This window comes from Bufo gargarizans, chromosome 6 (genome assembly GCF_014858855.1).
Source record: "Bufo gargarizans isolate SCDJY-AF-19 chromosome 6, ASM1485885v1, whole genome shotgun sequence".
Lineage (NCBI taxonomy): Eukaryota > Metazoa > Chordata > Amphibia > Anura > Bufonidae > Bufo > Bufo gargarizans.
Genome location: NC_058085.1, coordinates 242,073,811 through 242,101,646, shown reverse-complemented (window position 1 = coordinate 242,101,646; position 27,836 = coordinate 242,073,811). Strand labels below are relative to the sequence as shown.

General features: G+C 43.4%; 1 protein-coding gene across 1 annotated transcript; it reads left to right on the top strand.

The window, feature by feature from the left end:
* The first annotated feature begins 200 nt into the window (after positions 1 to 200).
* LOC122941342 (oocyte zinc finger protein XlCOF7.1-like) lies at positions 201 to 27,149 on the top strand. Its single transcript, XM_044298485.1, has 10 exons — positions 201 to 311; positions 17,661 to 17,752; positions 17,855 to 18,037; positions 18,117 to 18,246; positions 18,694 to 18,837; positions 24,769 to 24,857; positions 24,937 to 25,036; positions 25,150 to 25,241; positions 25,335 to 25,419; positions 26,148 to 27,149. The coding sequence occupies exons 2-10, from the start codon at positions 17,672 to 17,674 to the stop codon at positions 26,942 to 26,944; spliced, it is 1,701 nt and encodes a 566-aa protein (XP_044154420.1). The 5' UTR covers positions 201 to 311; positions 17,661 to 17,671; the 3' UTR covers positions 26,945 to 27,149.
* Positions 27,150 to 27,836: the final 687 nt, after the last annotated feature.

Here is a 27,836-nt window from a genome sequence, read left to right as displayed (position 1 = left end):
GACAGTCACTGACTCAGACTGTCACTCACTGAGATTTGGACCACTAGAAAATGGCTGCTGCTTTGAGGACAGATGTACAACTGCAGACGCTTTTCCAGGTCACAGGGGATCAAAATGACGTCACCCAGTCCATGTATGGGCATTTGGTAGCAGAAAATGAAAGAGAGCTACTACTAAGAGTGAGGGGGAGTGGCCTGGCGGACAAGGTTACCACCTGCAGTCAGGAAAATCTTGTACAGACAGGAAGTGGTTGGTAACAAAGAGGAGGTGGCAGGTAACGGGCCTCTTGGCCGGAGGAGGAGGAGAAGAAGGTGACGTTCTGCGAGTGTATTGTAGTGCTTGAGGGGCAGTGTGTTGTGTCCTTTGTGGTGCAGGAGGAGGATGTAGTAAGTGCACCTTTCCTACAAGATGCCACGTTCTGCCCCTGGGATGTTCCACTGGTGGAGCAGAGTGTGATGTACCAGTGACTGGAGTGACAGTGTCCTGTCTGTATATCAGCGGGAGGGAATGTGCACAATGTAGTCTCCTGTCTGTGGGTCCTGCCTGTTGGAGAAGGGAGCGTAGTAATGTCTCTTGTGTGTATTATACTATAGGTGGAGCAGATTGTAGTGTCCTGCATGTGTGATGTTCTGCCATAGGAGGAGGAGAATGTAGAATCCCATCTGTCTACTGCAGGTGGAGCAGATTGTAGTGTCCTGCATGTGTGATGTTCTGCCATAGGAGGAGGGGAGTGTAGAATCCCGTCTGTCTACCGCAGGTGGAGCAGATTGTAGTGTCCTGCATGTGTGATGTTCTGCCATAGGAGGAGTGGAGTGTAGAATCCCATCTGTCTACTGCAGGTGGAGCAGATTGTAGTGTCCTGCCGGTGTGATGTTCTGCCATAGGAGGAGGGGGGTGTAGAATCCCATCTGTGTAGTACAGGTGGAGCAGATTGTAGTGTCCTGCATGTGTGATGTTCTGCCATAGGAGGAGTGGAGTGTAGAATCCCATCTGTCTACTGCAGGTGGAGCAGATTGTAGTGTCCTGCCGGTGTGATGTTCTGCCATAGGAGGAGGGGGGTGTAGAATCCCATCTGTGTAGTACAGGTGGAGCAGATTGTAGGGTCCTGTCTGTGTGATGTTCTGCCATAGGAGGAGTGGAGTGTAGAATCCCATCTGTCTACTGCAGGTGGAGCAGATTGTAGTGTCCTGCCGGTGTGATGTTCTGCCATAGGAGGAGGGGGGTGTAGAATCCCATCTGTGTAGTACAGGTGGAGCAGATTGTAGGGTCCTGTCTGTGTGATGTACCACTGGAGGAGTGAAATGTGCCCTGTGTATTAGACTACAGGAGGAGTGGTATGAAGTTTCCTCTCTGTTATACTGCAGCAAGATATGGTGCCAAGTTTGTGACTTTGATTGCACTTGAAGCAGAATGTAGTGTCTCCAGTAGGAATGGCATTATTTGTGTTCTGTCTGTGTAGTGTACCCCAGTAAGAGCAGAATGTCATGTATTGTCTGTGTGTTATACATCAGGTGGAGTGGGATGTATTGTCATGTGTGTAGTGTGTGATACTGCTGCAGATGTGGCACCCTGACTGTGTGATGTGTTTTCTGTGTAGTGTACTTCTGTCATATTACAGGAGGGAGTGAATAAAAGGTATATCAGATACCAGTAGGGGTAATAATGTCCAGACAAGTGGTCAAAACCACACTGATATAAGTGAAAGAGAGGAGCGCCAAACTTCTATTCATATCACGAGTGATGCTGAGGATCGGTAAGTAATGTAGTGATTGGTAAAAACCCTTAACAGGAGGAAAACAGGATAAATACTTACAATATTGTTAGAGTGGATGAACCCAGGTGGTCAACGTGACCGGCAGTAAAGGTTATATAAACTAGACAACCAGTATATTGATGTGCCCAATTGGGATTGAGCAAGGAAATAGAGAAGAAAAAGGTGAAGGTATTGGAGGCTACTTAAAATCTGCAATAAAAATTATATGAACAATCATGTACCAAGTAAAAAGGAGGAAATGCAGACTTTCCACTCACTTCACTAGGGGGTCACCTCCGGGATCACTCGTAGAATGGTCGAGATCCAAGTAAGTATGCCAGGTCTGCAATCAAGGTGGAAAATAGCAGCCGTATCTTCAACTTCATGAAAATCTCTCTTTATTGTGCAATAGATATAGGGCTTGGCGCGTTTCGGGGGTCTATATAATCCCTTCATCAGGAGCAGGTATAAAAAGACCTAGTGAAGTGAGTGGAAAGTCTTCATTTCCTCCTTTTTTACTTGTACATGATTGTTCATATATTTTTTATAAGTGTATAATTCCCACAATTTACCGTAATTTTTATTGCAGATTTTAAGTAGCCTCCAATACCTTCACCTTTTTCTTCTCTATTTCCTTGCTCAATCCCAATTGGGCACATCAATATACTGGTTGTCTAGTTTATATAACCTTTACTGCCGGTCACGTTGACCACCTGGGTTCATCCACTCTAACAATATTGTAAGTATTTATCCTGTTTTCCTCCTGTTAAGGGTTTTTACCAATCACTACATTACTTACCGATCCTCAGCATCACTCGTGATATGAATAGAAGTTTGGCGCTCCTCTCTTTCACTTATATCATTGTGGTTTTGTCCACTTGTCTGGACATTATTACCCCTACTGGTACAGTTGTGTTCAAAATTATTCAACCCCCACTGAAATTGAGTGTTTTGGCCAGTTTGACATTGATTTTGATCATTTCAGGCACTTGTGAGTCAGACAAATATAACATAACATTTATAATGAAATAACCACAAATGTATTTTCTGTGCTCACATCTTTATCAGTTTTATTCAACCCCCAAGTGACATTCAATCTTAGTACTTAGTACAACATCCTTTTCCAGTTATAGCAGCTTTTAAACGTGAAGCATAGCTTGACACAAGTGTCTTGCAGCGATCTACGGGTATCTTCGCCCATTCTTCATGGGCAAAAGCCTCCAGTTCAGTCACATTCTTAGGCTTGCGCGCTGCAACTGCTTTCTTTAAGTCCCACCAGAGGTTCTCAATCAGATTTAAGTCTGGTGACTGTGATGGCCACTTCAAAATGTTCCAGCCTTTAATCTGCAACCATGCTCTAGTGGACTTGGAGGTATGCTGGGGATCATTGTCCTGTTGAAAGGTCCAACGTCTCCCAAGCCTCAGGTTTGTGACGGACTGCATCACATTTTCATCCAATATCTCCTGGTACTGAAGAGAATTCATGGTACCTTGCACACACTGAAGCTTCCCTGTACCTGTAAAAGCAAAACAGCCCCAAAGCATGATTGACCCCCCACCATGCTTCACAGTAGGCAAGGTGTTCTTTTCTTCATAGGCCTTGTTCTTCCTCCTCCAAACATAGCGTTGATCCATGGGCCCAAACAGTTCTAATTTTGTTTCATCAGTCCACAGAACACTATCCCAAAACTTTTGTGGTTTGTCCACATGACTTTTGGCATACTGCAGTCGACTCTTCTTATTCTTTGGAGACAGCAAGGGGGTGCGCCTGGGAGTTCTCTCATGGAGGCCTTTATTACGCAGTGTGCGCCTTATTGTCTGAGCTGAAACTTCAGTACCCACATCTGACAAATCTTATTTCAGTTCCTCAGCAGTCACACAGGGACTTTTCTCCACTTTGCGCTTCAGGTAGCGCACAGCAGTCAAAGTCAGCATCTTCTTTCTGCCACGACCAGCTGGCGTTTTAACAGTGCCCTTTGCCTTGCATTTGCGAATGATGCTTCCTATAGTGTCTCTTGGTATGTTTAACATCTTTGCAATCTTCTTATAGCCATTGCCCTTCCTGTGAAGAGAAATCGCCTCTTCTCTTGTCTTCCTGGACCATTCTCTTGACTTCACCATGTTTGTAAACACACCAGTAAATGTCTAGAAGGAGCTGAGTATCACAGTCCTTTTAAATCTGCCTAATTGGTGATTATTATGCTTGATTGCTGCTCCTTGACATCCACAGGTGTTTTCAATACCTGATCGAAAACACTTGAATGAACCTCTGTTTTTAAGAGTGGTAGTCTTTAAGGGGTTGAATAATTGTCAATGAAAAAAAAATCACAAAAAAAAAATTTAACCACTTAAGGACCACAGGTTTATACCCCCCTAGTGACCAGGCCCTTTTTTACAAATCGGCACTCCACAACTTTAGCGGTTTATTGCTCAGTCATGCAACTTACCACCCAAATAAATTTTACCTCCTTTTCTTCTCACTAATAGAGCTTTCATTTGGTGGTATTTCATTGCTGCTGACATTTTTTGTTATTAATCGAAATTTAACGATTTTTTTGCAAAAAAAATGAAATTTTTCACTTTTAGTTGTAAAATTTTGCATAAAAAACGACATCCATATATACATTTTTCGCTAAATTTATTGTTCTACATGTCTTTGATTAAAAAAAAACCTTTGGGTAAAAAAAAAAAATGGTTTGGGTAAAAGTTATAGCGTTTATAAACTATGGTACAAAAATGTGAATTTCCGCTTTTTGAAGCAGCTCTGACTTTCTGAGCACCTGTCATGTTTCCTGAGGTTCTACAATGCCCAGACAGTAGAAAAACCCCACAAATGACCCCATTTCGGAAAGTAGACACCCTAAGGTATTCGCTGATGGGCATAGTGAGTTCATAGAACTTTTTATTTTTTGTCACAAGTTAGTGGAAAATGATGATTTATTTTATTATTATTTTTTTTCTTACAAAGTCTCATATTCCGCTAACTTGTGACAAAAAATAAAAAATTCTAGGAACTCGCCATGCCCCTCACGGAATACCTTGGGGTGTCTTCTTTCCAAAATGGGGTCACTTGTGGGGTAGTTATACTGCCCTGGCAATTTAGGGGACCATATGCGTGAGAAGTAGTTTGAAATCAAAATCTGTAAAAAAAAATGGCTGGTGAAATCCTAAAGGTGCTCTTTGGAATGTGTGCCCCTTTGCCCACCTTGGCTGCAAAAAAGTGTCACACATCTGGTATCGCCGTACTCAGGAGAAGTTGGGGAATGTGTTTTGGGGTGTCATTTTACATATACCCATGCTGGGTGAGAGAAATATCTTGGCAAAAGACAACATTTCCCATTTTTTTATACAAAGTTGGCATTTGACCAAGATATTTATCTCACCCAGCATGGGTATATGTAAAATGACACCCCAAAACACATTCCCCAGTTTCTCCTGAGTACGACGATACCATATGTGTGACACTTTTTTGCAGCCTAGATGCGCAAAGGTGCCCAAATTCCTTTTAGGAGGGCATTTTTAGACATTTGGATCCCAGACTTGGTCTCACGCTTTAGGGCCCCTAAAAAGCCAGGGCAGTATAAATACCCCACATGTGACCCCATTTTGGAAAGAAGACACCCCAAGGTATTCAATGAGGGGCATGGCGAGTTCATAGAAAAAAACATTTTTGGCATAAGTTAGCGGAAATTGATTTTTTTTTTTAGTTTTTTCTCACAAAGTCTCAATTTCCGCTAACTTGGGTCAAAAATTTAAAACTTTCATGGACTCAATATGCCCCTCAGCGAATACCTTGGGGTGTCTTCTTTCCAAAATGGGGTCATTTGTGGGGTGTTTGTACTGCCCTGGCATTTGAGGGTCTCCGCAATCATTACATGTATGGCCAGCATTAGGAGTTTCTGCTATTCTCCATATATTGAGCATACAGGTTATGAGATTTTTTTTTCCGTTTAGCCTCTGGGCTGAAAGAAAAAAATGAACAGCACAGATTTCTTCATTCGCATCGATCAATGTGGATGAAAAAATCTCTGCCCAAAAAAAAAAGGAGGGGAAAGGCGTCTGCCAGGACATAGGAGCTCCGCCCAACATCCATACCCACTTAGCTCATATGCCCTGGCAAACCCGATTACTCCATTCACATCAATCGATGTGGATGAATAAATCATTGCCGGGATTTTTTATATTTTTTTATATATACAAAGTGTTTGCCAAAGCATAGGAACGCCGCCTCCTCCTCAGCTCGTATGCCTTGGCAAACGTATCTGTTACTGCAGAGGAGAAATCTCGTCTTGCAGTGCCGCATACACTGACTTTTGTGTAATCTGACAGCAGCGCAATGCTTCTGTCAGAATGCACATCAGTGCTGCAGCTGCTTGATCGCTTGGTCCACCTAGAAGGTAAAAAAAAAAAAAAAAAAAAAAAACAGGCCGTAACGCAATAAATTTATTAACATTAACTTTTATAAACTTTTGAAACAGAAAAATAACTTTTTTGCATACCGGTGATTTTTTATTTTTTTTGTTGTGTTTTTTTTTACCTTTATTGAACTAACCTCTCCTTCCCCATGGGACAATGTGCAAAGCGCAAATCGCCCAGAGATGCGGCGAAGTACATTATGCACTTTGTCCCAGGTGAAAGGAGAGGTTTGTGGCAGCTCTGTGTGAAAGGGCCCTAAGACCCCTGTGTGCCTGTCCTGTGTACGCAATCCCTATGCTAATAGTGTACCTGAGTGTGGAACTTGCGGAAACACTCCCCTATGCATAGGGCAGGCTGGTCAGGACAGTCAGGACAAAAAAAGGTGGTGTCACGCCTTATTCCACCCCTGCTACAGACACGACATCTTTTTCTTGGGGAACGTTGAGTTGGGGTACCAGGATAGACAGACGGGAAGTGTCTGCCATGTAGCCGGCTCACTACATCAGGGCCTTGGGGCACGGACCCTCCTGGATACAGGATTTCCGAAATGATCTCTTCCTGGAATTTTAGGAAGGATCCTGTTCTCCCAGCCTTACTGTAGAGAACAAAACTATTGTACATCGCCAATTGGATCAAATAAACAGACACCTTCTTATACCAGCGTCTGGTTCTGCGGAGCCAACTAAATAGGGAGCTAAATAGGGAGCCAACATCTGGTCATTGAAGTCCACCCCTCCCATGTGAAGGTTATAGTCGTGGACAGAGAGGGGTTTCACAATGACTCCAGTTGCCCGTTCAATTTGGACAGTCGTGTCTGCGTGAATGGTGGACAGAAGGTAAACGTCCCTCTTGTCCCTCCACTTTACCGCGAGCAGTTCTTGGTCACACAAGGCAGCCCTCTCCCCCCGTGCAAGTCGGGTACTAACGAGCCGTTGGGGGAAGCCCCGGCGACTAGGTCGCGCGGTGCCACAGCATTGAATTCCGACTAGATGTAAGTGCCGAAAGAGGGCCACGCTTGAGTAAAAATTGTCCACGTATAAGTGGTACCCCTTGTGGAGTAAGGGTGACACCAAGTCCCAGACAATCTTGCCACTGCTCCCCAGGTAGTCAGGACATCCGACCGGCTCCAGTTTTGAGTCTTTTCCCTCATAGACCCTAAAACGATATGTATAGCCTGTGGCTCTTTCACAGAGCTTATACAGTTTGACCCCATACTGGGCGCGCTTGCTGGGGATGTACTGTTTTATGCCAAGGCGCCCGGTAAAATGTACTAGGGACTTGTCTATGCAGATGTTTTGATTAGGGGTATACGCATCTGCAAATCTGGATGACAAATGGTCTATGAGGGGCCAAATTTTATGGAGCCGGTCATAAGCAGGGTGGCCTCTTGGATGACAGGTGCTATTGTCCGTAAAATGCATAAAGCACATGATGGCCTCAAAACGTGCCCTAGACATTGCAGCAGAGAACATGGGCATGAGATGTATTGGGTCTTTAGACCAATATGACCGCAATACATTTTTTTTAGTTAGACCCATGCTGAGGAGAAGGCCCAAAAAAAATTTAAACTCTGAAATGGTGACTGGTTTCCACCGGAAAGGCTGGGCATAGTAGCTTTCCGGATTGGCGGTAATAAACTGTGTGGCGTAGCGGTTGGTTTCAGCCACAACTAGGTCATAGAGATCCGCGGTGAAGAACAGCTAAAAAAACTGAAGGGCCGATCCTAAATGAGCCGTCTCCACGCGAACTCCAGACTGGGCGGTGAAAGGGGGCAATACGGGTGCGGCGGAATCAGGGGATTGCCAATTAGGATTTGCCAGCACCTCTGGGAGACTAAGGGTTCTACGGGCCTGTGAACGCGGTGGCTGCGACGGGGGAGTTATTGCACGTGCCACCGTACCAGCTGGAACTGCCCTTCTGGTGCTCGCCACTTCACCAGGGAATACGGCAGTGCTGGTAGAAGGTCCAGGCTGTGCTGCGCTGCTGGTGTATGCCGCACCATAAACAAGATCAGCGCTAGCACCACTCTGCTGCAAATGAGGATCATCATGCAGGGTAGGCAGAACTCTTACATGGGATCGGGTACGTCTGGCCGTAGCAGGGACCTCTACCTCGTCATCTTCACTCACTAGCGGTTAGAGTGCCACTGCTGTCTACAGGTTCATATTCTGAACCACTGGATTCAGCGGATGAGGCGTCCCCATCGCTTTCATCCATCACGGCCAGAATCCTGTAGGCCTCTTCAGCGGAATACCCCTTGTTTGACATTTTGGGTTCACTAAATTTAGGGGGTATTCCTCTGAGACTACCCGGGAAAAAGAGCAAACCTGCCTAGTAAAAGGGAGTGCTTGCGAAGTAAAGCTGCGATTGCTAATAAAGATCCAAAAAGCTCAAAAGTGATCTTTATAGCGACGCAGCGATTTTACGGTGTTTTTGCAGTGATCAGAAAAAAAAATTCTGTCACTGCGGCGGGGAGGACTGAACGCAAGTGTGCGCACAAGATCAGGCCTGATTGGGCGAACACTGCGTTTTTTGTAGAACCTAAGGTGACCCTAATGTACTTATATAGATCTGATTGCGATCAGTATTGATCACTTACAGATACTATATAGTACTAGTGCTGATTAGCGACAGCGATGACGCTAATCAGCGACTAATCGGTGACTGCGGTGCGGTGCGGTGGGCGCTAAACTACCTAGCAAGTAGCTAACTACCTGGCAGGGATGAGGGACCCTTACAGGGGGGGGTGATCAATGACAAGGGGGTGATCAGGGAGTCTAATATGGGTGATCAGGTGCTAAATAAGGGGTTAATAAATGACAGGGTAATATCTAATGTGTAGTGTGGTGTTTGGTGCTACTTACTGAGCTGCCTGTGTCCTCTGGTGGTCGATCCAAGCGAAAGGGACCACCAGAGGACCAGGCAGCAGTTATATCAGACGCTATTTTCAAAATAGCGTCTGACATAACCATTTCATTGGACGATTCAAAAATCTACAGCCTGCCAGCCAATGATCGCGGCCGGCAGGCTGCAGATGAACTTGTGAACTGCACGCTCCTGTGAGCGCGCGTTCACAGGAAATCTCGGCTCACGCGAGATGACGCCGGCGTTAGCGTAGCGGTAAGTGGTTAATACTGTATTACAAAAACAATTGATGTAATTTTAGTTGCATTTGGTTCTTTAAAAAGTCCTTGTAAGATTTCATTCTGAACACAATTACAAATGTACACTGAATTCCCCAAAACCCTTTACAGCATTGGGGGTTGAATAATTTTGAACACAACTGTATCTGATATACCTTTTATTAACTCCCATGATCGAGAGTTAAGCATCGCTAACACTAAGTGAAGCAGCCTATTTCGACTTGTCTCCACATCTTTCATACATCTATACACGGTCCTAGTCACAGTCCTGTTGGTGCCTCTTTCCATTTCTCCAGGGGCACTCTTTTGAGCCCTTAGAACAGGCATGTCCAAAGTGCGGCCCTCCAGCTGTTGCAAAACTACAACTCCCAGCATGCCTGGATAGCTTACAGCTATTAGGGCATGCTGGGAGTTGTAGTTTTGCAACAGCTGGAGGGCCGCAGTTTGGACATGCCTGCCTTAGAAGAATTCGGATAACCTCTGCTTTTTAATTTTTACTCATGTCCCATATTACAGGAGGAGCAGGGTGTAGTGTCCATACTACTGGAGAAGCAGACATATTCTGCTATAATAAAGTGAAACCGGCTGTGTATACAGTCAGGTCCATAAATATTGGGACATCAACACAATTCTAAAATTTCTGACTCTATACACCATCACAATGAATTTGAAATGAAACAAACAAGATGTGCTTTAACTGCAGACTGTCAGCTTAAATTTGAGGGTATTTACATCAAATCAGGTGAACGGTGTAGGAATTACAACAGTTTGCATATGTACCTCCTACTTGTTAAGGGACCAAAAGTAATGGGACAATTGGCTTCTCAGCTGTTCCATGGCCAGGTGTGTGTTATTCCCTCATTATCCCAATTACAATGAGCAGATAAAAGGTCCAGAGTTGCTTTCAAGTGTGCTATTTGCATTTGGAATCTGTTGCTGTCAACTCTCAAGATGAGATCCAAAGAGCTGTCACTATCAGTGAAGAAAGCCATCATTAGGCTGAAAAAAACAAAACAAACCCATCAGAGAGATAGCAAAAACATTAGGCGTGGCCAAAACAACTGTTTGGAACATTCTTAAAAAGAAGGAACGCAACGGTGAGCTCGGCAACACCAAAAGACCCGGAAGACCACGGAAAACAAGTGTGGTGGATGACTGAAGAATTCTTTCCCCGGTGAAAAAAACACCCTTCACAACAGATGGCCAGTTCAAGAACACTCTCCAGGAGGTAGGTGTATGTGTGTCAAAGTCAACAATCAGGAGAAGACTTCACCAGAGTGAATACAGAGGGTTTACCACAAGATGTAAACCATTGGTGAGCCTCAAAAACAGGAAGGCCAGATTACAGTTTGCCAAACGACATCTAAAAAAGCCTTCACAGTTCTGGAACAACATCCTATGGACAGATGAGACCAAGATCAAATTGTACCAGAGTGATGGGAAGAGAAGAGTATGGAGAAGGAAAGGAACTGCTCATGATCCTAAGCATACCACCTCATCAGTGGAGCATGATGGTGGTAGTGTCATGGTGTGGGAATGTATGGCTGTCAATGGAACTGGTTTATTGATGATGTGACTGCTGACAAAAGCAGCAGGATGAATTCTGAAGTGTTTCAGGCAATATTATCTGCTCATATTCGGCCAAATGCTTCAGAACTCATTGGACGGCGCTTCACAGTGCAGATGGACAATGACCCAAAGCATACTGCAAAAGCAACCAAATAGTTTTTTGAGAGAAAGAAGTGGAATGTTATGCAATGGCCAAGTCACCTGACCTGTATCCGATTTGAGCATGCATTTCACTTGCTGAAGACAAAACTGAAGGGAAAATGCCCCAAGAACAAGCAGGAACTGAAGACAGTTGCAGTAGAGGCCTGGCAGAGCATCACCAGGGATGAAACCAAGTGTCTGGTGATGTCTATGCGTTCCAGACTTCAGGCTGTAATTGACTGCAAAGGATGCAACCAAGTATTAAAAAGTGAAAGTTTGATTTTATGATTATTATTATGTCCCATTACTTTTTGTTCCTTAACAAGTGGGAGGCACATGTGCAAACTGTTGTAATTCCTACACTATTCACCTGATTTGGATGTAGATACCCTCACATTAAAGCTGACAGTTTGCAGTTAAAGCACATCTTGTTTGTTTAATTTCAAATCCATTGTGGTGGTGTATAGAGCCAAAAATGTTAGAATTGTTTAGATGTCCCAATATTTATGGACCTGACTGTATATGGGTCACAAGGCAGGGTTCATGGACTGTGACCATATGACTTAGACTACCTTCACATCTCCAGTAAACGTAGCTGGCAGGCTGTTCCTACAGAGAACATCCTGCCGGAGTTTACCGGATCCAGCATTGCCAGATACTACCTTTCACTGATGGACCCTATGGGCTATAATTAAATCGGGCAGGGATCCGTCTGCTTTCCGGCATGAGTGCTGGGTTTCGGCCAGGCAAACACCGCTGCATGTAACTATTTCTGTCCAGCTGAAAAGCGGCTAGGTCCCATTATAGTCTATGGGGTCCAGCTGTGATCAGCAGCATCCAGCAATGCAGAATCCAGTGAACTCCAGCAGGCTGTGCCGACAGAGAACAGCCTGCTGGAGTTCACCGAATTTGGTTACTTGAGAGGTAAACTTAGCCGTATCGGGTGGCTCAGTGGTTAGCGCTGTTGACTTGCAGTGCCAGGATTCTGGATTCCTGGATTTTGCATATTCTTTCTGTATTTGCTTCGGTTTCCTCAGGGCTCTCCAATTAGCTCCCACACTTAAAGGGGTTGTGCAGTGCAAAGATATTTATGACCTATCCTGAGGAGAGTTCATCAATATCTAATCGTGGGGGTCTGAGTCCTAGCGCTCCAGCCGATCAGCTATTTAAAGGGAGAGCTGTGCTTCAAAATTACCTGTGCTCTGTCTCATGCAGCAGCAGCGCAGTGTAATTACAAGTGCTCATCCCATTCACTTAGGCCCCCCTCCCCGCTGCCATACTAAGACATCGGCATCCTGCAATGACTGTTGTCATGATAGAATTGTTGTATCATCCCTAAACAAGTTGTCTGCAATGTTTCAAATCTTAAAGTGGTTCTGTCACTAGGATCAACCCTATTTAGCCAGACATACTGCTTGGTAGGGCTCATCATGCTGATTAAAACAATGCCTTTCTTTTGTCTGTATGATAAACTGCTGCAGAGAAATCTGCTATTTTATTAATATGTAAATGAGAAGTTTGAGCACCAGGAGGCAAGGCTTTAAGCACTGCCATGTCACACCCCCTGTGCTCTGCTCACTCCCTTCCCTTGATTGGCAGGGCTGGACATCATCTACATATCATATACTCTATGTACTATAGCTTCACCACACTGACATCTGCTCAGAAAGCTAAAATGCATATTACTGCTGGATGCTCATAGGATAATGTCATCACTATGTGACCAGTAACATCCACTTGTTACTAGTCACATGGCAATTACATCATCACAAGTCCTTTATCCTACTACATCCAGGAGGCTCTTGCTGCAGGGGAAGTTTTCTGCTGTTTTTAAAAATATGTGCTTCATGCTGTATTAAAGGGAGTCTTTCACTCCGATTCACCTTATTAACCCCATAACACTGTTATGTCCACGGCACCCCCCCCCCCCCCTATTAAAACTGTGCTTACCGTTTGTTCCTACTAAGGGCGGGCAGATGCTGCGGAGGGGGGGGGGGGGGGGTGGCTTCGTATGAAAATGACCCAGGGGCCTGGGCACCGGCCGTTGTAATGCCGCCCCTGGGCACCTTCACAGCCTAATTTGCATGTGGATTAAAAGTGTTTTTCTGCAGAACAATGATAGCAAGGAACAAACGGTATATTTCTCTCACCCAGCATGGGTATATGTAAAATGACACCCCAAAATACATTCCCCAACTTCTTCTGAGTACGGCGATACCACGTGTGACACTTTTTTGCAGCCTAGTTGGGCAAAGGGGCACACATTCCAAAGAGCACCTTTAGGATTTCACAGGTTATTTTTTACACATTTTGATTTCAAACTACTTTGCACACATTAGGGCCCCTAGAATGCCAGGGCAGTATAACTACCCCACAAGTGACTCGATTTTGGAAAGAAGACACCCCAAGGTATTTTGTGATGGGCATAGTGAGTTCATGGAAGTTTTTATTTTTTGTCACAAGTTAGTGGAATATGAGACTTTGTAAGAAGAAAAAAGAAAAAAAATCATCATTTTCCGCTAACTTGTGACAAAAAATAAAAAGTTCTATGAACTCACTATGCCCATCAGTGAATACCTTAGGGTGTCTACTTTCCGAAATGGGGTCATTTGTGGGGTGTTTGTACTGCCTGGGCATTGTAGAACCTCAGGAAACATGACAGGTGCTCAGAAACTCAGAGCTGCTTCAAAAAGCGGAAATTCACATTTTTGTACCATAGTTTGTAAACGCTATAACTTTTACCCAAACCATTTTTTTTGACCCAAACATTTTTTTTTTATCAAAGACATGTAGAACTATAAATTTAGCGAAAAATGTATATATGGATGTCGTTTTTTTTGCAAAATTTTACACCTGAAAGTGAAAAATTTCATTTTTTTGCAAAAAAATCGTTAAATTTCGATTAATAACAAAAAATGTTAGCAGCAATGAAATACCACCAAATGAAAGCTCTATTAGTGAGAAGAAAAGGAGGTAAAATTCATTTGGGTGGTAAGTTGCATGACCGAGCAATAAACGGTGAAAGTAGTGTAGTGCAGAAGTGTAAAAAGTGGCCTGGTCATTTAGGGGGTTTCAGCTAGCGGGGTTGAAGTGGTTAATGTGCTTCACGTTATTAGTAAGAGTCCCCAGGGGTAAATGATAGTGTCGCTTACTATTAATGTGAAGCACATGAAGGTTCAAAATTTATAATACCATGTGCTGCACATTAGTAGTAAGTAATCCCATCATGTACCTCTTCCCATAATGGGCAACATAGGTTTAATGTGAGGTATATGCTGGGGGTTATTTATTACTAATGTGAGGCACATAGAGGTCCAAATTTATAAAACCATGTGCCTTACATTAATAGTAAGTAACTCCATCATGTACCTCACATTAACCCCATGTTGTCGATTATGTGAGGAGGTAGTTAATTGAGTTACTATTAAGGGGTTATCAGAGAATAAAATGCCCCCCCCCCCCCCATACGCCGGTCCCCTCACACATCATCAATAATGCATCCACTACTATTAGCTGCAATAGGATAGAAGTGTCAGAAGTCAAACACTATAGACATTACAGTTCCCATTATGTCAGATGTAATCCAGGATCTTCAGTGAGAATGTTATACAAAGATCACACCTTGTGGTGGTGGCGGCTTTGTAATGCTCTCCACCTACAGGACGCTTTCGATTATTGAAGGACCCATAAGATCTCCAATGTCCACAACATTCTGTTTATCTCAGTGGCTGAAGAGATAAAAGTTGAACCCAACAGAGATACCACAGCAGGACCTGAAATTTCTGTTAATGCATGAATTCTTCAAATTGTGTCTGAATTACAGCAGGTCCTCAGAGAAGAGTGAGACAAAATGTGACAGGAAAGACTGGAATCAAATTATGGAGAGTCTTTGGTTACAAGTCTTGTTGGGGGTGAGATGCTATTTCAAGTATTGCTTCTGTCAGAAGAAATGCCAGTAGCATTCATTGTTGTTAGAGTTAAAAAAAAAATATACACACTGCTCACAAAAAGTTAAGTATATTTGGCTTTCAAGTAAAATTTATGGAAAACATAAAAAGTTCACGCTACAATGATATTATATCATGAAAGTAGGGCATTTAAGTAGAAGCATGCAATGGTGATTTCTTCATCTGAAACAATTTATTGAAACAAAAGCCAAAAACAGTGGTGGGTATACCCCACAAAAATGTGAATGTCTCAATAACTTATCATGTGGCCTTGAGCATCAATTACAGCTTGACAACATCTCATATTGTTCACAATTTGACTTATTGTCTGCTGAAGCATGGCATCCCACTCTTCTTGAAGGGCGGCCCTCAGGTTATTGAGGTTCTGAGGTACAGTTACAAGCCTCTACAGGGGCGACTCAGTTGATCCAATAGGTTGTCAATGGGATTTTGTCACACTTCGGTGTGGGAGGGAAACACCACACCGAGCATAAGAGGGAAGGGGGGGGGGGGGGGGGGGTGTCAGGCCTGAGAACTAGGGAAGGAAGATGGACACCTCCTAGTAAAACCCTTGCCAAAATTCTGACTGACTACCAGTATGAACAGACCCCAGAGGTACATGTGTTCATACACAGGAATACCTAGAGTCCTATCTAGCCCTACAGGACCCTGGTACTAATGGCAGGGACAAGACTACCTGTTCCTCCAAAAGAAAGGACGAACAGGAGTCTCCTTCAGGCCTAATGCAAACAATAGGGAAATGCAACACACGGAACCCAAAATTGAAAAAGGGAAAGGAAAGACTTAACTTCAAAGGAGCTATGGGAGCACCAGGAACTCAGCCGAGATCCACACACCAGCAATCCACAACTGAAACTATAAACCGCACAGCATAGTGGGAGAAGCAACTATAAATAAGGAAGGTTAAATGACCACATTAGCAACACCTGAAGCAAGGGGTGTGGCTATATCAGAAGCGTCGACATAGAAACTTCAGCACTCCAATGAATTTGGTGATATATCCAGATGTCTTTTATTTTTCTTATGCAAGGCAACTCAAAATGTGACAGTGTGATGTTTCTGTCAATTAAGACCTTTTTCAAACACAAGTTGCCAGAGAAAGGTTAGGGACAAAGGATGGAAGATGTGTAGAGCTGGTCTACATATGTATCTACACCATGTGTAATACCAGAAACAACACAGACGCCTATTTGATCCACAGGAAAAACCTGTCGGATCAAACCATGTGTTGCCAGTCTCGCCTATCCCCTGTCACGGGAACCTCCGTGACAGATTCAGGTCTGGAGAAAGTGCATGCCACTCCATTTGAGGTACCCCAGTCTCTAGAAGCCATTTTCCTTAATGATGCAGCCTCGATGACCTGGTGCATTGTCGTCCATGAAGATTAAACTATGCCTGTGTTCATGCAGAGGCACAATGACTGGAATAATTCTGTTATTCAAGTAGTATGGGCTTGTCACTGTACCATTCACAAAATGTAGGGCGGTTCTGTATTGACTAGACACACCTGACCATACTGTAACACCACCAAAGACTCACCAGTGGCTGATGCTTAGCGCTCTCCTTGACATCTCCAACATTGTTGGCGGTCATCATTTCTGCTCAGCGTGAACTGACTTTCATCAGTGAACAGCTTTGAGGCCAACTGGTCCCTCGTCCTGCATAGATGTTTCTTGGCCCATGGAAGATGAGACCTGTGCCTGGTGATGTGGTCAGGTACCCTTGCAGGTCATCTAGCATGCAGACCACGCCGATGTAAACGGTTTTGAATGGTCTGACAGTGGATCTCACCTCCCTTAAATGTACCTGGAGTTGTGTGGCATTCATCATCCGATTCTGCAGGGCATTGTTCACAATGAAGCGGTCATCAGTGTGGGATGTGTCTCTGTATCTCTGTTGCAACCTGCTGATGACACTCTAGAACTCTAAGTTCTTGCCACTTCTGTCTGAGAACATCCTGCTTGAAGCCTCACAATGGCCAGGTACTATTGATCAATTGTTAGGTGTCGTCTTGGTCTCATGATGTCAAAATGTGAACAGCATGATGAGGAGGACTGTTTAAATACCAAATCTAATTAAGGGCTCATGCACACGAACATATTTTTGTTTCCGTTCCGTTTATTTACAGGTCCGTATTTGGAACCATTCATTTCAAATGGGTCCACAAAAAAAAATTAACTCTGTGTGCATTCCGTGTCCGCATGTCTGTTCCTCAAAAAAATAGAATGTCCTATTCTTGTCTGTGTTTGCGGACAATGACAGGCATACAATCGATCCGCTAAAAAACGGATGCAACACGGATGTCATCCTTTTTTTTTTTTTTTTTTTTTGCGAACCGCAAAATACATACGGTTGTGTGCATGAGCCCTAAACCAGGAAATATATTGATCGATTTATAGATTAAGAAACTATTGTGAATTTTCCATTAAGATCCTTGTTAGAGAACAGCAAGTTGTGCAAAAAGTATTGAAACATTGAACAGTTGAACATGTTCATTCAAATGTTTAGAGAAGGTCACATTAAGGTCACCTATTAAGGTTAGAGTGCGTTTTAGGTTCATCCTGAAATTTCACCCACAAGCTAAATATCCCTAACTTTTTGTGAGTAGTATATATATTTTAATATACATGCACACACGTTTTTTTCATGTTTGTTCTGTTTCTCCTACAGGCTGTAGTATCATGATGGATGGAGAGAGAAGGAACAACACTGAGATGATATTAGACCTCACTCTAAAGATTATATATCTGCTTACAGGAGAAGTGAGTGTCTGGGAATATTAGACTGACATTAGATTACGGTGATTTGCAGAGCATTATGGTTTATGTTTTTCTTTATATTTTATCTTCTCTTTGGGAACTTAGAATTATGGACCTGTGAAGAAATCAAGTAAACATATGAAACCCATGTGGGAACTGCACATGTCAAGTGTTCAGAGCAGGACCCAGACTCCTGTTATGGAGGCTTCACTTCAGCCATGCAAGAGAAACAATAAACACCAGATCTTGGACCTCACCAACAAGATCATTGAGCTGCTGACTGGAGAGGTGAGCGCTGCTGGAACATTATAGAGTAACTCCAAGGAGTAACGTGATTGTTCAGTGACTGGATGATTCTATGTGTTAGGTTCCTATAAGGGATCAGGATGTCACTGTCTATTTTTCCGTGGAGGAGTGGGAATTTTTAGAAGAACACAAGGATCTGTATAAGGATGTTATGCTGGAGATACATCAGCCCCTCAAATCGCTGAGTGAAGGTTAGAGCAGTTTTGAGTCATCAAGATAACCCATATCATCCAGTTACCACATAATTACTATGGGAGACATTTATCAAGACCGGCTCATTCTTACTGCACCGATGGAGGATGCACCAAATTTTATACAGAGGTGCACACCTCATTGTCCCGCTGGCTGTGTGACAGTCTAAAATCTGTGGCAGCCTCCTAGCTGCCATAGCTTTCTGTCTTTATTCATAAGGTTACAGAGTAAAGCTAAATGTGCAAGGCTTACTACAGAGCCTCCTCACCATGCCCCCTTTAATCACCATTTCACAAAAGTGTCATGAAGGGAGAAAGTCAAAAGTTTTACTGCAAAAAACAAAAGCATGATGACAAAATTAGCAACTTTTTAACGCCACAAAGATGGCGTATAGGGCATAGTAAATGTCTCCCTTTATATTTAGTCATTGTCTGTGTTTCCTGCAGATGAAACCAGTAAGAGAAATCCACCAGAGAGTCCAAAACCAAAGGAAAATCCAAATGTCCCGCAAGTATCTCTGGATTGTCAGACTGGTGGAGCTAAGTTCTCACCTAAAAGTAAAAGTAAAGCCGTACACTACACAGAACCAGGTATTGTGGTATAATTTGTATTATGCTGACCAGGGTTAATTGTCTCATAGTAATTTATTTATTTATTTTTTCACATCCAAACCTATAACTCTTTTTTTTTTTTCTGTCACTGTAGCTGTTTAACCACCTCCCGACTGCCTAACGCGCCGATGCGTCCGGGAGGTGGTTGATTTACTCCTCCTGGACGCATCGGCGCGTCATCTCGCGATACCCGAGATTTCCTGTGAACGCGCGCATGCAGGCGCGCACGCTCACAGGAACAGAAGGTAAGCGAGTGGATCTCCAGCCTGCCAGCGGCGATCGCTCACTGGCAGGCTGGAGATCTAATTTTTTTAACCCCTAACGGGTATATTAGACGCTGTTTTGATAACAGCGTCTAATATACCTACTACCTGGTCCTCTGGTGGTCCCTTTTGTTAGGATCGACCACCAGAGGACACAGGTAGGTCAGTAAAGTCGCACCAAACACCACACTACACCCCCCCCCGTCACTTATTAACCCCTTATAAACCCCTGATCACCCCATATAAACTCCCTGATCACCCCCCCTGTCATTGATCACCCCCCTGTCAGGCTCCGTTCAGACGTCCGTATGATTTTTACGGATCCACAGATACATTGATCGGATCCGCAAAACACATACGGACGTCTGAAAGGAGCCTTACAGGGGGGTGATCAATGACAGGCGGGTGATCACCCATATAGATTCCCTGATCTCCCCCTGTCATTGATCACCCCCCTGTCATTGATCACCCCCCTGTCAGGCTCCGTTCAGACGTCCGTATGATTTTTACGGATCCATGGATACATGGATCGGATCCGCAAAACACATGCGGACGTCTGAATGGAGCCTTACAGGGGGGTGATCAATGACAGGCGGGTGATCACCCATATAGATTCCCTGATCACCCCCTGTCATTGATCACCCCCCTGTAAGGCTCCATTCAGACGCCCGCATGTGTTTTGCGGATCTGATCCATGTATCCATGGATCCGTAAAAATCATACGGACGTCTGAATGGAGCCTTACCAGGGGGGTGATCAATGACAGGGGGGTGATCAGGGAGTCTATATGGGTGATCACCCCCCTGTCATTGATCACCCCCCTGGTAAGGCTCCATTCAGACGTCCGTATGATTTTTACGGATACATGGATCGGATCCGCAAAACACATGCGGACATCTGAATGGAGCCTTACAGGGGGGTGATCAATGATGGAGGTGATCAGGGTGTCTATATGGGTGATCACCCCCCTGTCATTGATCACCCCCCTGTCATTGATCAACCCCCCTGTAAGGCTCCATTCAGACATTTTTTTGGCCCAAGTTAGCGGAAATATATATATTTGTTTGTTTGTTTTTTCTTACAAAGTCTCATATTCCACTAACTTGTGTCAAAAAATAAAATCTCACATGGACGCACCATACCCCTCACGGAATCCAAATGCGTAAACATTTTTAGACATTTATATTCCAGACTTCTTCTCACGCTTCAGGGCCCCTAAAAAGCCAGGGGAGTATAAATACCCCACATGTGACCCCATTTCGGAAAGAAGACACCCCAAGGTATTCCGTGAGGGGCATATTGAGTCCATGAAAGATTTAAATTTTTGTCCTAAGTTAGCGGAAAGTGAGACTTTGTGAGAAAAAAACTAAATAATAATCAATTTCCGCTAACTTATGCAAAAAAATAAAATAAAATTCTATGAACTCGCCAGGCCCCTCATTGAATACCTCGGGGTGTCTTCTTTCCAAAGTGGGGTCACATGTGGGGTATTTATACTGCCCTGGCTTTTTAGGGGCCCGAAAGTGTGAGAAGAAGTCTGGGATCCAAATGTCTAAAAATGCCCTCCTAAAAGGAATTTGGGCACCTTTGCGCATCTAGGCTGCAAAAAAGTGTCACACATCTGGTATCGCCGTTCTCAGAAGAAGCTGGGGAATGTGTTTTGGGGTGTCATTTTACATATACCCATGCTGGGTGAGAGAAATATCTTGGTCAAATGCCAACTTTGTATAAAAAAATGGGAAAAGTTGTCTTTTGCCAAGAGATTTTTCTCACCCAGCATGGGTATATGTAAAATGACACCCCAAAACACATTCCCCAACTTCTCCTGAGTATGGCGATACCAGATGTGTGACACTTTTTTGCAGCCAAGGTGGGCAAAGGGGCACACATTCCAAAGTGCACCTTTCGGATTTTGCAGGCCATTTTTTACACATTTTGATTGCAAGGTACTTCTCACACATTTGGGCCCCTAAATTGCCAGGGCAGTATAACTACGCCACAAGTGACCCCATTTTGGAAAGAAGACACCCCATGGTATTCCGTGAGGGGCACGGCGAGTTCCTAGAATTTTTTATTTTTTGTCACAAGTTAGCGGAAAATGATGATTTTTCTTTTTTTTCCTTTTTTCCTTACAAAGTCTCATATTCCACTAACTTGCGACAGAAAATAAAAAATTCTAGGAACTCGCCATGCCCCTCACGGAATACCTTGGGGTGTCTTCTTTCCAAAATGGGGTCACTTGTGGCGTAGTTATACTGCCCTGGCAATTTAGGGGCCCAAATGTGTGAGAAGTACCTTGCAATCAAAATGTGTAAAGAATGGCCTGCAAAATCCGAAACTTTGGAATATGTGCCCCTTTGCCCACCTTGGCTGCAAAAAAGTGTCACACACCTGGTATCGCCGTACTCAGGAGAAGTTGGGGAATGTGTTTTGGGGTGTCATTTTACATATACCCATGCTGGGTGAGAAAAATATCTTGGTCAAATGCCAACTTTGTATAAAAAAAATTGGAAAAGTTGTCTTTTGCCAAGATATTTCTCTCACCCAGCATGGGTATATGTAAAATGACATATATATATATATAAGGCTACTTTCACACCAGCTTTTCGGTGTCTGCCTGTGAGATCAGTTTCATGGCTCTCGCAAGCGGCACCAAACGGATCAGTTTAGCCCCAATGCATTCTGAATGGATACGGATCCATTCAGAATGCATCAGTTTGGCTCCGTTCCGACTCCGCTTGCAGCGTTTGGGTGTCCGCCTGGCCGTGCGTTGCCAAACAGATCCGTCCTGACTTACAATGTAAGTCAATGGGGACGGATCCGTTTGATGTTGACACAATATGGTGCCATTGCAAACTGATCCAGTCAGAACGGATCCGTCTGACTAACAATTAGACTTAGACTTTTTTAATACATAGAATGCAGACGGATCCGTTCTGAACGGATACTATTGTTTGCATTTATAGGTGCGGATCCGTCTGGTATCTGCACAGACGGATCCGCATCTATAAATGCAAACAGTAGTATCCGTTCAGAACGGATACGTTTGCATTCTATGTATAAAAAAAGTGAACATAGCCTAATACGTATGTCTACATAAAGTTAAGAGTTGCTATTTATGCAGGAGACCATTTCTAGTCTATTCTATAACTGAATGCCCAAACCAGAGTGTCTATTAAAGGGAGTCTGTCACCTCCATATGGCCATATACAGTGCTTACATGGCTCTGTAGCACACCGATACGGGATTGTAACAGTACCTTTGTTCTTTTCTTTAGACTTGCACCAGCAGGAAAAACGAAGTTAAATTCATATGCAAATGAGCACTCGCAAGTGCCCAGGGGAGGAGTTCAGTGTGTAAGTGCCCAGGCTGCCCTGCCTTCTTTTCACTTTACTCCTCCCCAGTCTCTGCCTTTGCCCTCCCTCCAAGTCTCTTGCCTCATCGATAGGTCCGGACTTGGGGGCGGGCAAAGGCAGAGACTGGGGAGGAGTAAAGTGAAAAGAAGGCAGAGCAGCCTGGGCACCTACACACTGAACTCCTCCCCTGGGCACTTGTGAGTGCTCATTTGCATATGAATATAACTTCGTTTTTCCTGCTGGTGCAAGTCTAAAGACAAAGACAAAGGTACCGTTACAATCCTGTATAGGTGTGCTACAGAGCCATGTAAGCACTGTATATGACCATATGGAGGTGACAGACTCCCTTTAAAACTCTGAAGGCGTTCTGGTACTGCACCACAGCCCCAGTCTTTGTGATTTGTCAGTGTTCTACCAGTCAAATTCACACTGATAAAGGGGTATTCCGGTAAAGTAACTACATTTTTGAAAAACTGCATTAAGGCTGCAAGCTGTGACTTAACCAGAACCCATTCCTATACATATAACCAGAGCTTCATTTTACCTTTCAATCCATTTCTCTAGCTCCTGTGTGAGCCTGCAACACACTGAGAGTATCAGGGAGCCTGATCTTCCCTCACAAAGACTACAATCCCCACAATCCCTAGCTTTCCTGCTGTCAGTGGTGATGTTTATTTATTGGCTGCCTGATATACAGTCCGGTCACGCCCCCTCTACTCAGTCATCATCAGCACACTAACACGCCCTTTGTTTCACAAGACATTTAGCTACAGTATTGATAACAACACACTGAGCATGCTCGACCTAACAAAGGCTCAGAACTACAGGTCGATGCCATGGTAATTTATTAGGAAACACAGTGGGGTAGCAGAAGAAGAAAACTACTTTTATAACTACAAAACGGTAAATATGTGAATTTTACATTATATTAGCTAAATATTGATGATGATTAGTCTAAAACATTAGTTATATTTATGGTAACCCCTTTAACAAGCTACCATAACCAAGCTCTAGTGATACACAAACCATGTTTAAAAGACCCCTTTAGGTTGCACCAGAGCAGGCAACTATGCCCTATGTGCACACTTAGTGGTCGGCAGACTCCCTATATAACATTGCATGTGGTCATAATAATGACATGTGACCACTCGCTCACCTGTATCCAGTAGCTATCTCTTCACTTCCCACATGGATCAGCTGTGAACATGTAGATGAGATTACAGGCAGAGAAAATACAAAATACATAGAGCCCAGCACATGCGCTGTCTGGAAAAACACACTAAACATCCCATCTCCCGCCACACTGCTCCCTCTGCTGGCCATATACAGGAACTTTGCTACCACAGACTACATAGCGCATAGTGCTCTCATCACATGCAGTGAAAGCCTATTCATATGGATCAGTCTTTTTTTCAAAGAGTAAAAGTGCCTGTGCAGGCGTCTATGACGATTGTACCGGCGTTATTGCAACCTCTGAGGGCACATATAATATATGGCCTTTTTTTTTTTATTGGGGGAGGGGGATAGAAAAAATAGCAATTCCAACATTTTTTTCCACAATGCGCAATGCAGTATAAATACATTTATAATAATAACTTGTAGAATAAAGACAATTGCTGCATTTCCAAATCTATATTTTTTATGGTAAACAGATACAGGGGTTTATTTTTATTGTGTACATAGTATTCTAAGGCATTATAGCCTGTTAGAGGTACTTATGGCAGATCTGGCTTCTTTTGCTTGCCCCTAGCAGCCATGGAAACATAATTTCTGGGAGCCCCTCCCACTTTCAAAGTCCTTAGTTTTCATGGTCGATACTGACTTTGGCATCTAAGGAGTTTAATTGTCTGATCCAACAGTAGTGGTGGGATATTTTACAGCCAAGCTCCCACTCCCACATATTGGGGGACACCTATCAAAACTGCTGTAGCAACTAATTAGATTCCACCTTTCATTTTTCAGAGCTCCTCTGGAAAATGAAAGGTGGAATCTGGTTGGTTGTGATGGGCAACTAAGCCAGTTTTTCTTTACACTGGTTTGAATAAATCTTTTCCATTATGTTTGGTTTTCTTACAATCTTTATATTCACCGAGAACAACGTGCCCTAACTATGCCATGGGTTGTCTATTTCTTGCTGAAGAAATATCCTTGGTCTATGCTTAGCCCTGACTAGTCTTCTAATTTCCTTAAAGGGGTTCATGAGATTAGAAAAAAATATTGCTTTCTTCAAGAAAAGCACCAATCCTTTCCATGGGATGTGTACTTATTCACTGTGTGCTTGATTCCTACAGTTGGTTGCCGTAAGAGAACTCCATCAGAAAGATGTTATAATGCTAAGGGTTTTCCCCAAAAAACTTGCCGTATCCCTCAGGCTCATCAGGTACATGGGAGTAAATCTTGAGTTCACCTGTTTATTATGGAACATTAGATATAGCATGTTTCTGTGTTTGATTATTTAGGTTGAAGACCTGAAGATCATCAAAGTTGAAGTTCTGGATGATGATGAGGAAATGTATGGGAGGAGTAGTCAGCATTGTGAACAGGACGAAATTGGCCTAGGTAAGTAGTAGTCCCATATTCTTATTGAGTCATTATAGCAGTCTCAGTACAGGCGGCTTCATTCCCAGAATGTTTTTCTAGTATTCAGTCACTGATGTGTGCAACTTCTGCAGATGGATCCATTAAGAGGAAATTACCAGAGAGATGCCCCAGTCCTCTGTATTCCCAGGACTCTCCACCGGAATATCACACTGATGATCATCAGGTAGATAGACTTGAAGTCTCAATAACTGTAAATATGAGTCTAGTGTGTTGGAAAAATATACTGTAATATGTGTTTTGATTATGGCTTATTCAGGGGGAAGACCAGATTGATATTAAAGTGTGTATTGTTGGAGGAGAGGATGAGAGTGGAGATAACATTTCTACAGATAACATCCCAAGTGAGTAACAGTCACTAAATACAGAAACATTTCCTGTTCTGCTCTCAACTCACAAAGTACTCATCTTTGGGCACTGTGAGGGTTTCGGTGAAGGGTTTCTTTCATCAGAAATTGGCTGGTTGTTTGCACCCATTTTTCTCTGCACAGGTCACAGAGATTTATGAAAACTGTCTGTCACCCATGGCAACCAATGAATGCTGATCTCTGATTGTCATGGGCAACAACAGGGTTTTCTTTTAGACAGTTTCCAGCGGCGTAGCTAAAAGCTCATGGGCCCTGATGCAAGAGTTCAGCTTGGGCCCCCATCCCTCAGTGCTTGTTGGCAACGGGCAGGGGAGCACATATCCTTCCTGCTGCCTGAGGCAAACATTGAAAGGGCACCCCCTCATGCAAAATTATTAACCTAACCCCTTCCCTCCATCCAGAGGTGTAAATTGACCAGTATGCACTTTCTATAATGCCAGTGTCTTATGTGGCATTATAGAAATGGCTGCCCCCCTAATCCTATACAGAATCAAAAATGAAAACAGATGAGAAAAAGAATGTATAAGCATCTAGTTTAATTTAGTAAGAAACAATATAGGTCATACAGTCTCTTTTAGTTGCTAAGACTTTTTTGATCCCTACTGCAGTATGTAACCTCAGTAACTTTATTAGAGCTGTTGATGGTATCATTTTCACAAAGCAGTACAGAAAATAATTGAGTTTTTATTTTATATAATTATTAGCAGGCAGACACGGGAGTAACAATCCTTTGAAAGAACGTCTAGGTGCGTATTCACACTGCAGAACAGAAGAGGTGAACATCACAGGAAATTTTCATGGAGAAAATACTAATATCCCTAATATGCACTCATTACCTAATGGTTTAGGACTGTCATATGACTCCGCCATGCACGGAAGCTTTTCCTCTGATCCATCACATATTATTACTCACCGTCCAGGCCACCTAAATAAGACTATATACACAGGTTGCTTTCCTCCAAATGATTTTCCACTGGCTACTAACTCTGTTGTGAAATCATTTCCATGTCCCGAGTGTGGAAAACATTTCCGGTATAAATGGCATCTCAACAAACATCTGAGAATTCATAGAGGTGACAAGCCATATCCATGCTACGAATGTGGTATCTGTTTTAAAGAGAAATTCAATCTCGCAAATCATTTGAAGATTCACACAGGAGAAAAGCCGTTTTTATGTTCTCAGTGTGGAAAGAGGTTCTCCACAAAGTCCAATCTCCTTGAACATTTTCGAGTTCACACAGGCGAGAAGCCGTTTCCTTGTTCTGAATGTGGGAAATGTTTTAAGAATAAATCTCATCTGGTAGAGCATCAAAGGATTCACACAGGGGAGAAGCCATTTCCATGTTCTGAGTGTGGAAAAGGCTTTACAAGCAAGTCAAGGCTTCTCAAGCATCTGCGGGTTCACACTGGAGAGAAGCCATTTTCCTGTCCTGAATGCAGTAAAAGTTTTACCCAGAAAGCCCATCTCATTAGACATCAGAAAAGTCACAATCATTTATGAAAACAGAAAACATCTTCATGCTTAAAGGGGTTGTCTCTCTTCAGAAAAAGGCATTCATCATCTAGGCAAAGTAGCACCTACTAACGTACTGTGATTGTCCATATTGCCTCCTTTGCTATCTTGATTCATTTTTCAATCACAATATACACTCACCTAAAAAATTATTAGGAACACCATACTAATACTGTGTTGGACCCCCTTTTGCCTTCAGAACTGCCTTAAAGGGGTTGTCCGAGTTATGAAAAAAAAATAATCTAGTACTGAAAATCTGATATATAACGGAGCTAAGCAAGTTTTATGCAAAAAAAATATATATTTTTCCTAATTTCCCTGGTTCTCTTCTGGCTCTTTGTTTACATGCAATAAAAACAACCTCTGCCCCTCCCCCTGCTCTGCTAAGGGAGTAAATACAAGAGCTGCCCTGAGTGACATGTCTGCCTGCTGGGAGACTCTGCAGCATGTTGTATGTGTAGGACTACAAGTCCCAGCTGTATAATGACACTGCTAAGGGAGTGGATACAAGAGCTGCCCTGAGTGACATGTCTGCCTGCTGGGAAACTCTGCAGCATGTTGTATGTGTAGGACTACAAGTCCCACCTGTATAATGACACTGCTAAGGGAGTGGATACAAGAGCTGCCCTGAGTGACATGTCTGCCTGCTGGGAGACTCTGCAGCATGTTGTATGTGTAGGACTACAAGTCCAAGCTGTATAATGACACTGCTAATACACACAGGATCTTCCCCCTACCTTCTTGTGTAATCCTCTCTCTAGTATTCAGCTCCAGTGCCCAGAATTGTCCCTGCTGCAGAGCTGTGCAGCTGAAGGGGTTAAGTATCCTAACAGAGATTAGAGGGCTCACGCAGTGAAGGGGGGGGCGTGGCCAGTACAGT

Coding starts and splice junctions, on each gene's coding strand:
- LOC122941342 (XM_044298485.1), top strand. CDS start 17,672: ATGATGGATGGAGAGAGAAGGAACAACACTGAGATGATATTAGACCTC. Junction 18,038..18,116: donor TTGAGCTGCTGACTGGAGAG/GTGAGCGCTGCT, acceptor TCTATGTGTTAG/GTTCCTATAAGGGATCAGGA. Junction 24,858..24,936: donor GTATCCCTCAGGCTCATCAG/GTACATGGGAGT, acceptor TTGATTATTTAG/GTTGAAGACCTGAAGATCAT.